The sequence below is a fragment of the Aptenodytes patagonicus genome, chromosome 6 (genome assembly GCF_965638725.1).
Source record: "Aptenodytes patagonicus chromosome 6, bAptPat1.pri.cur, whole genome shotgun sequence".
In the NCBI taxonomy this organism is placed as follows: Eukaryota; Metazoa; Chordata; class Aves; order Sphenisciformes; family Spheniscidae; genus Aptenodytes; species Aptenodytes patagonicus.
In genome coordinates, this window is record NC_134954.1 from 63,985,409 (window position 1) to 63,997,789 (window position 12,381).

The 12,381-nt window shown below is 39.8% G+C and overlaps 1 protein-coding gene across 2 annotated transcripts in view; it reads right to left on the bottom strand.

Annotated features, from left to right (window-relative positions):
- Window positions 1-12,381, bottom strand: part of MYLK (myosin light chain kinase) — a 220,059-nt gene that overhangs the window by 93,229 nt on the left and 114,449 nt on the right. For both annotated transcript variants that reach the window (XM_076342984.1, XM_076342985.1), the window contains one exon: window positions 10,359-10,511. In XM_076342984.1, the coding sequence (XP_076199099.1) occupies window positions 10,359-10,511 (153 nt within the window). The remainder of the gene's footprint in view (window positions 1-10,358; window positions 10,512-12,381) is intronic.

Below are 12,381 nucleotides of genomic sequence, written 5' to 3' on the forward strand. Positions count from 1 at the left end.
CAGGCTAGTCTTCCAGCCCTATCCTGCAGCTCCATGTACGTTCATTCTTTCCCGAGTCTTTCCCTCTGTATGGGATATCACCAGGTCATCAGCATTTCAACCTCTGTTTTATCTGCTCAGTTTGTTCTGCAACCCACAGCATTTGAAAGAGATGCCATCCCAGAAATCCCACTATCAAAAGCCTGACTACACCAATAAGAATCATGATTTGGGAGAAACAGAATAGAATAGAATAGACTATTTCAGTTGGAAGGACCTGCAATGATCATCTAGTCCCACTGCGTGACCACTTCAGGGCTGACCAAAAGTTAAAGCATGTTGTTAAGGGCATTGTCCAAACGCTTCTTAAACACTGACGGGCTTGGGGCACCGAAGACCTCTCTAGGAAGCCTGTTCCAGTGTTTGACCACCCTCGGTAAAGAAATGCTTCCTAATGTCCAGTCTAAACCTCCCCTGGCGCAGCTTTGAACCATTCCCATGAGTCCTGTCACTGGATCCCAGGGAGAAGAGATCAGCACCTCCCTCTCCACTTCCCCTCCTCAGGAAAAATCTGTTTAGAGTGGCAGGGTACAGAGATACAAAGTAGCCAGCCAAGTTCACGCAGATCACTTTGCAGTCAGCAGACTGAATTCCTCAGTGACACTCTCACTGGAAGTTTTTGCAGCTGAAGTGGTGTTTGCTTTTGCCTTCAGAACTGTTTGCCTTATTAATGACTAACCCTGTTTGCAAGTTATTTACATCAAGTAATTGTTCTTTTGTCACTGCCACAGACAGCAACTCCATGGAAGGCCTGAGAGTGTGTATACCTACCAAATGCATTTATAAGGCAACTCAGCTGGCCCACTGCTAACAAATTCCCCAGCATTAGATACCAGTCTGACATGGATGACTACAGAAAAGGTGCTTCATATATGCTAGATGAAGCCAGGTTAGCTCCACAGTGAAAATGTGCATACTGCTGAGGCAGAATTTCACCTTCACATGTACAGTTTCAATTTTTTGTATGGCTGCCCAGGCAGAATTTAACTTAATTGCAGTGTATCATGATGTATAGAGATACCACTTTCATTAGAAAAAAACCTGGGCTGTGCATGAGCTGAAATGCAATGGAAGCACGATAGGAACAGGCAGTCACATAAAGCGTGAGTGTCCCCGACGATGCCACTGATATAAAGAGTTACAGCCCCTTCAGCTCTTCCCTCCTCTGGCAAATCCATACTGGCAACAGAATAGTTACCTGTGGTAATATTAAAACAGTTCTGCTCACTCTGTTGAGTGAGTAATCAAAAGGATACTGTACTAAGAATGCTTTTAAGGAACCCCTCAAATAAGACAAATAAGACTGAGCTTGAGAGCAACGAAACGTTTGAAGTTAGACTAATATAAAGGAAAAAAAAAAGAAAAAATACAGCAATATTGTATTTCTGGGTAAAAGTTGGTGTCAGAAAGGAGTTCTAAAGCAAGGCTTGTTTGGCATTTAAGTCCAGGAAAGATAACATAGTTCTGCTATGGCACTGTTTGTGGTCAGTTGTCTCTTCTTGATGAATTTGTATTAAAAATCTCTCAAACTAAGACATCACCCTGAAAAAAAAAAAAAAGGCAAAGTCTGTGTATGTGGACTGGCAGTCAGGGCTCAACTAAAATGAAGCTGCATGGAAACACCTCCAGTGGCATATACAGCTATATAAAGTTCTTGCCCTCTGTTCCTTTCCTCTACCGCAAAGGAATGACCTGCTCATTAGAACTCACACTATAACCTGTATTAAGGCGCTTGGACATCTCTGTATTGCTCATTTTTCCAGTCCGTAAAATAGAAACCTTGTTCTTCTAAAAGTGAGGTATCACAGCTTGACAAAATTAGATCTCAAGAAAAAGTGCTAAAGCAGGTGTTAGTGGTATATCTGCCTAGTTAGATATATTTTCTATCCTAAATGTACATACAACAAATTCTGTTATGCTGCTTCTGTTATGTGGGCATTTTTGCCTTTTAGGGCAAGAGAACTGCATAGACTTGCAGAACTAGTAAGGACAAGGCAGGACCTGCTAAATTTCAGCATGGGGGCCCTGTATTTTTTTTTTTTCTTTCAGCTTTGTTTTCAGTTTGGTTGGCCATACTAACCTAGGCACTCTATGCTGCAACCCAGTTAGATGCTTGAGCAACACGCTGTTAAATTTGTAAGACTAAACTGGGGAAACATACCTTTAAGAACTTGCCATCCTTACTTGGCTCTATACACACCAGCTTACGTGTTGGAAATTCTCAGATTTCTCTTCAGTCACTTAACTCAAAGACAGATGCTTCCCTTAGGCAAACCCATCTCATCTTTTCCTTACTTGAACCTTCCTTTCCTACAACTCTACTTTTCCTCCTGCATATGCTGTTCATAAAGCAATTCTTTAATTCTCACCTTTACAGCTCTTCTCTTTCTGCTGGTGCTGAATATCCATTGCTTATACACTCACAACTGTTCTCCATGGTCCTCCCATTTCCCTATACTTTTGATAACGGTATTCACAAAAATATTTAAACTGAGCAGAAACATGCACATCACCCTGCTCTCAAACCAATCCCTTTAGTTCAGAATCCTTTTATTAAAAGCCATTTTTAAATTATTTTCTTGAACACATGACAAAACGTTTCTGAGATGCTGACGTCCTCCACTTTTCTGTAAACGTTGGCCATGCTCCTCTGCTTATGCAAGAATCTTTCATCCGTAAGTGAAACTTCCATGAGGTTTTTGCACTGGAGCATGTATATATGTTTGTGTATATGTTTTACATCAGCTGGTAATGCAAGATTCTCAACAGGCTTCTAAATACTGTCAACATGTCTGCTCCCAAATCTGAGAGAAATTAATAGAAAGGGACAAAACTCACACTAACAGAAGTGCTAATTATCTTTTAAAAAAAAAAAGTGAAAAAAGTAGGCACAGATATATCCTTAGAGTCTGTCTTGCTGCCTCTGTAATTTTAATTCTAACATTGGGAAACAACTTGCTTAAAGATGTATTTCACCTTTTGATTTGTAGTTTAAAGGCAAATACCAATCCTACAGGTACTCTTCCATTTGTGACTCTCACTTTGCCTAAGTATGAGGCACTGGAGATGAAAAGCTTAGATGTTAAAACAGGTCACTTCTAGCACTTAGTTAGCCATTTTACCTATGATGTCGTGTTTTTTAACTGTTACATAACCATTCTACAGACTAAATTTCTCTTTGGTAGCTACTCCATCTGATCTATCATGACTGATGGTACACAAGTGACTAAAATATGCATTTGCTCTTCGTCATTTGTTTAGCAATATTTGCACAACAGGACTGTGTTTTGATAAATTCAAGTTAATCTAGTAGTCATGGAAAGGAAGCTCAGTGAAGCTAGGTTGGAAGTCAATTCATAGAAGTAAATAAGCTGGGTGAATTCATAACTACACAAGAAAAGCAGGAAAAAGGCCAGAAAATGAATGCAGACAGAAATGATGCTTAGTGTCAGAAACCAAGTCCATTTTCCTCCAGAAAAACACACGCTACATCCAACTCTCAGATGCTTTGGGACCAACTTTCAGTAATTAATTCTGATTAGGGCTTCCTCCCATCCTACAGCTTGCCTACCTCAAATCTACCTGCACAACAGTCATTTCTGGAGAGTTTTATAAATTGAGCTAATCCTATAAGATAGTTTGATGGCTGACTGTTTGAGTTCCCACATCAGCTGCTCTAGGAAACATTCTTTGGGGCAACATCATGCCCATGCTTTCAAAATTATTCAGGCATATATTCAGTTAACTGGTTTTATATGTATTTTGATGACTTACACCTTTCAGCTGAAACTTAGAGCATTACAGAATTTGGCAATCCAAGTTGGGACAGTTTGACCCTCGGTCAATGCAGGGCCATTCCCAAGACTGTTATAATAACCATCTATTTTCTGTCATTCCGGTACATAACAGCTTAATGTTCACAGCATTTGATCACTTCACAGTTGAGACGACCATCAGATGTAGGGGTGGGTTTTTTTCTTCTTTCTTTTCTTTTTAAACTTTTTTTCTGTCAGGATCTCATCTTTGTTTTTAATTTATAAGAAATATTAATGCAATTCTGCCATTTAACTTTTGCTCATTCTGCAAGCACTCATCCCTCATTTGCATCCAAATTTGGTTCCCCTTTTACGGGAAATTATTTATATGAAGAAGCTGTCTTTAGAGAACTTTGTTTATATTGATGGCACAAATCCTATATCATTAAAAGCTTCCACACATGTTTTCCTTTTGTCCTTCATTTTTGGTCTCTAGCCAGCATTGTGTGTCACGTTTGGTCCTGACATGCTGAAAGAAGGCAATTTAAAAAAAAAAAGCAGCTTAGTCTTACAAGGATTACAGTTGTTAGTGACCCATACAGAGTGCCGGACTGAGAACCTTGGGACACTCTTGAAAGCACTGGAACAGAGTTCCTTTGATGCTCATGACAGCTTACCTCTGACCTTTCAATACAGTAACAAAAAACTCCTCCCTTTCACTTAGTGCTCTGAAACCAATTCTTACATAGCCAAGTGGTTCCACCAGGCTACTGGTCTGGAATGCCTTTTGGACATTCAACAAGACTATTTCGTATATTTTGGAAAGTCTTCTATAGCCCTTTGTATATATGTTATGCTTGAAATACAGCAAAATGCTTTCAAATAAATAGTGACTTTGAAAAGCTGTCATAAATATTTCATCACTGTAGGCAAGTAATGCATCATACTTCATTTACCTTAGGCAGAAATATATATCTCAGAGAAACAAAGCCGTAGCCTCTCAATTAAGTCTTCAAAGAGAGGCTCCTTATTGCAATGATAACCTTCTTTAAAAGATTAATGTAAGAGAGGTCATTCTGAGATAGAAAGAAAAACAACTCATGACCTAAAGACAGCATTTCTCATGACTGGAAGAAAAGACTCCTACCTGAAAGCCTTTCTTCCACCTGGTTATATTTTATAGTCCCACTCACACCAGATGGAAGAGTGACAGGAACAAAATGAACTGGTTTTCCAGAAATCATCTCCCTTCACTGCTCTGATAAACTGGTTACAGCAGGGACTCTGACAGGCTTTCAGGTGACTCTAATCTGCTCGTCCAATGATCAATGAATGACTACAGTAATCGGATTGTAAGGGCTACAGGCTTCCCAACATAGACACTTATGCTGGGGAGGCTGCACTAAAAAAAAAAAAGTGTGAACAGAAAGTGGTGGGGGAGAAAGGGGAACAGATGTGAAGTCAGGAAAGTGCACTGCTGGCAGGGAGGGAGAAATGAGGCCAAAAGCCAATGAGCAGGAGCAGCAGTATTTGCTGAATAGTGTTTGCTCACCAAGGGAGGCAGTATTAGGCCTCTATTCAAAAAAGCAGCATGCAGAAGACAAGCATCAGCAAAACGGGTGGCTGCAGAGCATTAGAGCCCACAAAAGTACACTGGCTGCAAGCCTGTGCTGCTGCTATCACTACCCATGCTTCATGCCCTCCCTCTTGAAATCAATCAATCAGTGATGCTGCTGCCTGGTGGGAGGAGGCTGGAGAACTCTCAAGGAGCCTGGAGTGGGTCAGATATTTTGTTTGTCATCTACTGCAGAACTGCCCGAGAGAAGGACATTCTCCTAGGAGTCAGCCCTCATGTAACAAGCACTCCAGCTTGATACTATACCTAGAGGAAGCTGGAAAAAACAATTAACTTCCTCTCTTAGATACAGAGTCTGTTTGCAAAAGAACAAAGGCTTCCTACACACAGTATTAATTTGTTTTGGCACAACAGCAGATTGAGCCCATCATATGTCCCATCCCTATTCCCACTCTCCCTCCAGCCTGTAATCTCGTGTAGTACACCCAGGTATTGGTGTGAATGTCAGGTGGTTAAATATCCCTTTGACACATCTTTTCTACAGGTGGATCTGACCTACAATTCCTTGTCAGTGATTAGTTAACTGACAGAAACAACCACGTATCAGAAGACTTCTCTCAGGTATGAGGCAGACCTGAAGAACAGTTACTATGCCTGGGAGCTGGCCTTACCTTCCAACTATGCCAGTTATTACCACTAGCTGTCCTGCCTATATACTCTGATTGTCACAGCTACAGCAAAGCACTAACACTGACTCACTATATAGGTACATCCAAAGTCAATTAACTTCTTCTCACCTCAGTTTCCTATTCATAAAAAACTGATTAAAATGTTCAGCCACCCTGATAAAAAGCTTATTAATATTAATATTCAACTTCAGTATTTACAATCACCATCAGTATATAATCACTGTATATTTCAGGTGACCTGAATGTACCGTGCATATCCCTGTTAAGGAGCTGTTTTGGTTTTTTTTTAAAATGGGATGCCTGGTGTATTTAGAAATGGCTTGTATACTTATTTTCATATCACAAAACAATATGAAAATTGTAATATTAAATGGGAACACCAACCCAATTGCCTAGCTTGCACATACAATAACAGAAACAACTCAGTCATGCACACGTTGTTTAAAAACTTTTTAAAAAAATTTGTACATCAGCCCCAAAGCCTCCCAAATTCTGATTTTCCTGTGTATAGAAAATGATGCATAAGTTTAAAGGAAAAAAATTCTAACATTTGCAGAGCAGCAAATGGTACCATTTCAGGAACACCTATAATTGAATGTTTGAGTAACCTCGACCATGTTTCTCACCTCTCAGGTTTTCTTGCATTAGAATAATTAATCTAGCATTTTATCCAGTGCACCCCACTCACTGGAGAGTTCAGTTAGAAAAAGTTCTCATGGCGAAGACATTTGTTAGGCTGTTTTTTCAAAGAAGTGCTGCTCGTTCTCTGTAGTTCATCTCTACCTGTATTTCAGCTGTAAGAAACCACTGTCACAGGGAAGACGGCTATCAGGATTCAATTTAGTCTACTTAGTCTTTTACAAGGCCAAAATTAGCTTCACCTTGATTAACTTAGTTTCTCCACAGACTGCCTAATGGATCTATCCCAATTTACTCAGCCTTCAGATCACCTACTTAAGTGATCTGAAGATGTTATTTTCCTGTCTTAAAGACTTTTTTAAGATTCTTAAAGAATTTTTTAAGACCATTGCATTTCTTATGCCCCATCCATATGAAGTGTGGGACTTTTTTGACACAGTGCCAAAAGCCTCCTACAAACAGCTAAGTACCTTCAGTGTTTTTCATACAAAACCAAGGAAGGATTGGGGTTGCTCAGTGCTAGGCAGAATTTATCCTGCTTAGTAATAAGGAAGCAAAAGACAACCATAAATGAATCTGAGACTGATGACTTAGAAGGAATGCTATGCCACAATAAGCCTAGCTAGTTATCCAGGGCCCAATGCAAAGCATACTGAAAGTACTGGAAAAAATGCCCCCCTTGTGTTTAACAGGACTTGGAGCAGTAGCCCTTTATGGAACAAAGGGCCTTTAAAATGTTGTTTCCTACAATAATCCCACAAAAGGAAATTTCCTTTGACAAAAACAAAGCAACAGATCTCCTAAAGGACAAAGAATGCACAAAAGATGATCAGAAAACATAATTATGTGGCCAGGTAACACCTGTAACCTACTAGCAGGTTTAAGTATCATTATGTACTATAATTCAAACATGAGGCTTACGTTGTGGTTGTTTTTCTTCCTTTGAACAGTTTGTCACTGACTATCCTTGCTGCCAGTATGGGACTTTTCTGAGTTATCTGTGAGCTTAATTTAATTTAGAAGGTGGAGCTTTTTGCCTTTGAAAAATAAAATTGAGTTTTACTGTTAAGACAGACAATTCACTCCAGCTAAAGTTTCCCCAATGATCACAGCAGATATGTCTCTCCATGAGACCCTTGCTGCATTAGAATAGCAAAGCCAAAAATGGCAATATGAAGTGAAATGTAGACCCAGACAAACTCAGAGATGTTTCCAAGGACCACAGTAGCAAGTTAAGGAAAAGCTGAATTCTGACACTGGTCTGATACTGACGATACGCCAAGAACATCCATTCCTTCTTAGATTAAATACAAATTACTTTTCACATACAAAAGGAAAATATTTCTCTAGCAATGAATGAACAAACTGAGCACTGCATGAAACCTGAAAACCTTAAATCATCTTGGAGACAAAAAGGAACTGGAGAGAGATGGGTTACAATTCAGAAACAGTTTTTACAGACTTTATTCCAAAAATCAATGTCTGGTCAGGAGAGGATTTTTGAAGTTTTCTCTCTTTCTGCACGTACACTGATTTCCTGCTGTAATCTGTCTGCAAAAGCTGAGCATTTAGAGAAGCCTTAGCAGCAGCATTCAGAGTCTCAGAGAACTCTAATGCTAATAAGCATTTGCTAGAGGGTCTGATGGCAAAAATATATGAACAGATAAGAGATTTGGAAATCACGATTTTAAATTTGGTACTATTTTTGGCAGGCAAATCCACATTGATCTGAGTCTTGGGGAAAGTTACTGTAATCCTCATGGCAACAGGGACATAATGAGTTTTAGGGAGGAAGTGGAGGGGTCAGCTAAAGCTGTAAAAATGTTGAACACATGGCTTTACAGCCTGTCACGCATGTTCTTAATTTTGCTCTTGTTCTTCCCCCCACACTCCATGACTCCCAGAAAATAGAATGGGATGCAAAACAGAGGAACTACCTCCCCATAACAGTGGCAATGCAGCTTTCTAGCCCCAGACTAGCTAAAGTACAGGAGGAATCCAACTCAGTGTAACAGCAACTACGTAGCCTGAAATAGCTCAGCAGAGTACACAAGCCTAAGGAAAGGCTAGATCACTATTGCTCCCACGTTAGCATTGTATGTCAACCCTAAAATAACTCAGAAACGGTTAGTAAGAGAGTGACTGTCTTTTTGGTTTCTGTGTCCCAGTGAAGAATCAGCAGGTCCCATGTCAAAGACAGCTCCCTTGAGGTGGAGCGCTCTTGATTGGCCCTTAGCTAATGCAGATGAAATGCTTCAGAGAAATTATAAATGACAGCTTTGAGAACAGATTAGTTTCAGGCTTATTTTAAATCAGTGTTTTCCTGCTTTGTGCCTTTTTTCAGGAGGGGGGAGGGGGCGGGCAGGGAGGGAATGACTGCATTTCCAATTCAGTAATCAAGAAATTAACTCATAGGTTTACCAGAATTGCTTTGTTTTCATTTTAAGCTTGTCTAGGGTTTTAAGTGGATTCATACAGACAGAATAGGGGCAGGCATATCACTGAAGTGCTGTAGACAAACACCACAGAATATTGGCAAACAAAGACAAATCTTGGGATCCCAGGGATCAGGGTACATTTCCCAACAAGCTGCATGTACAAATTTGAGGCAGGTATTATTTGGTCATAGACAAATGGACAGTTCCCTTGGCAGCTGTCACTCAGCAGTCTGTTGGATAGGCAGTGCCAAACTATTATAACTTTGGGAAAAAATCATTTGCAGATGACAAATACCAAACACAGGCTTGGTTCTAGAAGGAGGGGGAGTCTGAGGGAGGGGGATTGTAGAGGGAGGGGGCTGATCATCTCCAGGCCATAAAACAAAACACCTGTATAAACTGATGCCAAGTGAGATTATAAGACGACCATAATACTGACTGATACTACCTCACTGTTCAGTTTATCCATGGGATTCTGTCATCTCTTGTCTTCATTGCAAACTCTGATCTAGTGCAGAAATATGGCTTTCATGGACAAATCAGCTATGTCAAATCAGCACTGAGGGTATCAAATTATTGATATTTGCGAAGAGGGTGTTCTCAGATTTCAGAGACAACAGATTACCTCAATTGCTTACTACAATGTTCTTTTAGCAATTTCACTACCAAAATTATGCTTATTTAGAGATATACTGCTCCCAATTAGCTGATACATACCTCTTCAGAATTATCTCTGATAAATCCTGGTAGCAGAAGAAGAATATTGGCATTTGCTATCATAATTGCAGTCCCTGGCACTGGTCTCTGTGCTCTGCCTTTCAAAAGGGATAGCATCTGCCTCCTCACCATAACACTCTTTGCCTGATGGGTGATACTGGTGATACTGCACTTATTTTTCTCTCAGCAGTGACAGTCCTTTCCTACACTGGTACACCTCTTCCAAAACTTAGCCTCACTGCTCTGTACCACACTAAGCCCTTCTTGATAATGTCAGAGCATTAATACCTTTTTCTGAAATATGCATATTACTTTACATTTCACAGTCCTTAAGCACTTAAATTGCACACACCTCCAAGGGGGAGAAAAGGTACCCAGCTGACAATAGCTTAGAAAAAACATGAAATCCACTTATAATCCCCTGTGTTAAGGATCTAAGATTTAAAAAAAAAAAAAAATTATAGCTGATATCATTGCAGTAATTACAGCAGGCTGAGATATTCACCTTTGACTGTGACCTGAGCACTGCAAGATGCCTGTCCTGTGTTGTTTTCAGCCAGACACGTATAAATGCCATCATCTTCTGGTAGGGCATCTTGGACAGTCAATTTTGCAACTCCATCTTCAAAAGTGGAATGGGCATACTGAATTGGCTGGTCTGCAGACAGAAAGGAAGAGAATTGTCTTAATACATCAGCCACAAGTTTCAAAAGCACTTCTTGTTTTCAGTGAAATCTGGATGCCTAACACCAGCCAGTATATTAAAGTGCAGAGCCAAATCCTGCTCTCTGGTGCACAGCCACTGCTCCCTAGTGACTACAAACAGCAGCATCCCCAGCACAAAGCAGAATATGGTTGTCAGACAAATCTCACCATTAGGTTCACTGGGTGCTACCTTGAGTAGCAGCAAGAGGAGAAAGGTTTATCTTTGTATTTTGAATAGATTCTCTTTCAGGTGGATAAGAAAAGAAATGTCTTGTGTGTTTGCTTCAGACATTGTCTCCATCTTGTACTTTGCTTGAAACTAGATATTAGCGTTATTGTCTAGATGTGCAAAACCTGTTGGGCATGGAGAAGCACTTGAAGTCCTCCATCAAGTACTTTGTAGCGGAAGACATTCCAAGAGAGACAGCAAAACCTACGATGGAGCCAAGAGGCTGATTTACACAAGCAGTCAATCTACACTACAGTATGTATAGTCTGGTAACAGACAGGTACAGTCTGATCTGTGGTGACGTGACTATTAAAGAAGTTCATTTTAAGAAACTGGTTCCTTGAATTGGTTTGGAACATGCTTAAATGTTAGTGTAGACTGGTTAAAGTTGCCTTGCTATTGTTTCAGGAACTGTCATCAATCTCAGCCTCACTTTCTGAAATGCTTCTGCAATCTGTTTTCCCAATATTAAATAGTTTCCACTACTGACATCATTGGTTGCTTTCCCAGTGTATGCAATGCTTAAGAGGGCCTGATATCTGTGCATAAAACTGGAAAAAGAAATTAGGGTTATCTAAGAGAAGAGGGTGAAACTGCAGAGATATTGTGCAGGACTGAATCAAAGACATCTGTCACCTGGGAAATCATGGTCAAAAGGAAAGATCAAAATTTATTTCATTGCCAAAATCATTTTAAAAGATTAGGACAAAAGCTCTGGTTTTTAAGAACCAGCTCTGCACTATGAGCAAGATAAATTAAATGCTGGGACAGATTTTTCTCACATCTCTGATTTTCAACACTAGCAAACTCAGAAGGCAGTCATTATCTATGCACTATCTATCTGCATACAAAGTTTCATTCTGAAATACAAACATGTGCCAAAATCAGCATGATCCAATACTTAAATATATTATAAAATGTGGTAGATGATCTTGTTCCTTTACTTATCTTACAAGTCATCTGTTTGTTAAGTTAGCAAATTTTCTACCACATGAAAAACTGGGGTGAACATTTAATCAACTGCCCAGAAGACTCCAATTTTAGAATACTCTCCACCTTCTTCACAGGTCACATATTCTTATTACCGGTTCCTTTGAGCTCCCTTTCACTCAGTTACACACAGACTGTTGTAACTATTAGGTCCAATCACATATTTTTTGCATGTGGGAATAACATTACATTCAAATACGTACATGTAGAGCTAAAGCCCAAGCAGACAAAGATTTCTGTAAGAGGACATGGGGCACTGGACTGCCTTCCTGGTCTGACTGTAGAATATCTAACCTGACAGGAATCCTGTCTGGGATTCTGACATTGAAACTATTAATGGTGCCTAATGATGCTATGATGATAACCATACCAGAAATACACTCAGGATAAAAGCTGTATCATCAAAAACAGAACAATGCCTTTTTATTTCTGTTGTAAATAAGCAAATGAATAGGGTAAGTGTTCTATGTGGAAAAAGAAAATGTGGTCTCCTTCACCGTGTCCTCAAATTTTGTCAGGGCATCGTCTTTTTCACTCCAGCTCCCAACAAAACTGTAACTATTTTTTAGCACTATCCACAGAATAGTGAATTCACTTACAGAAT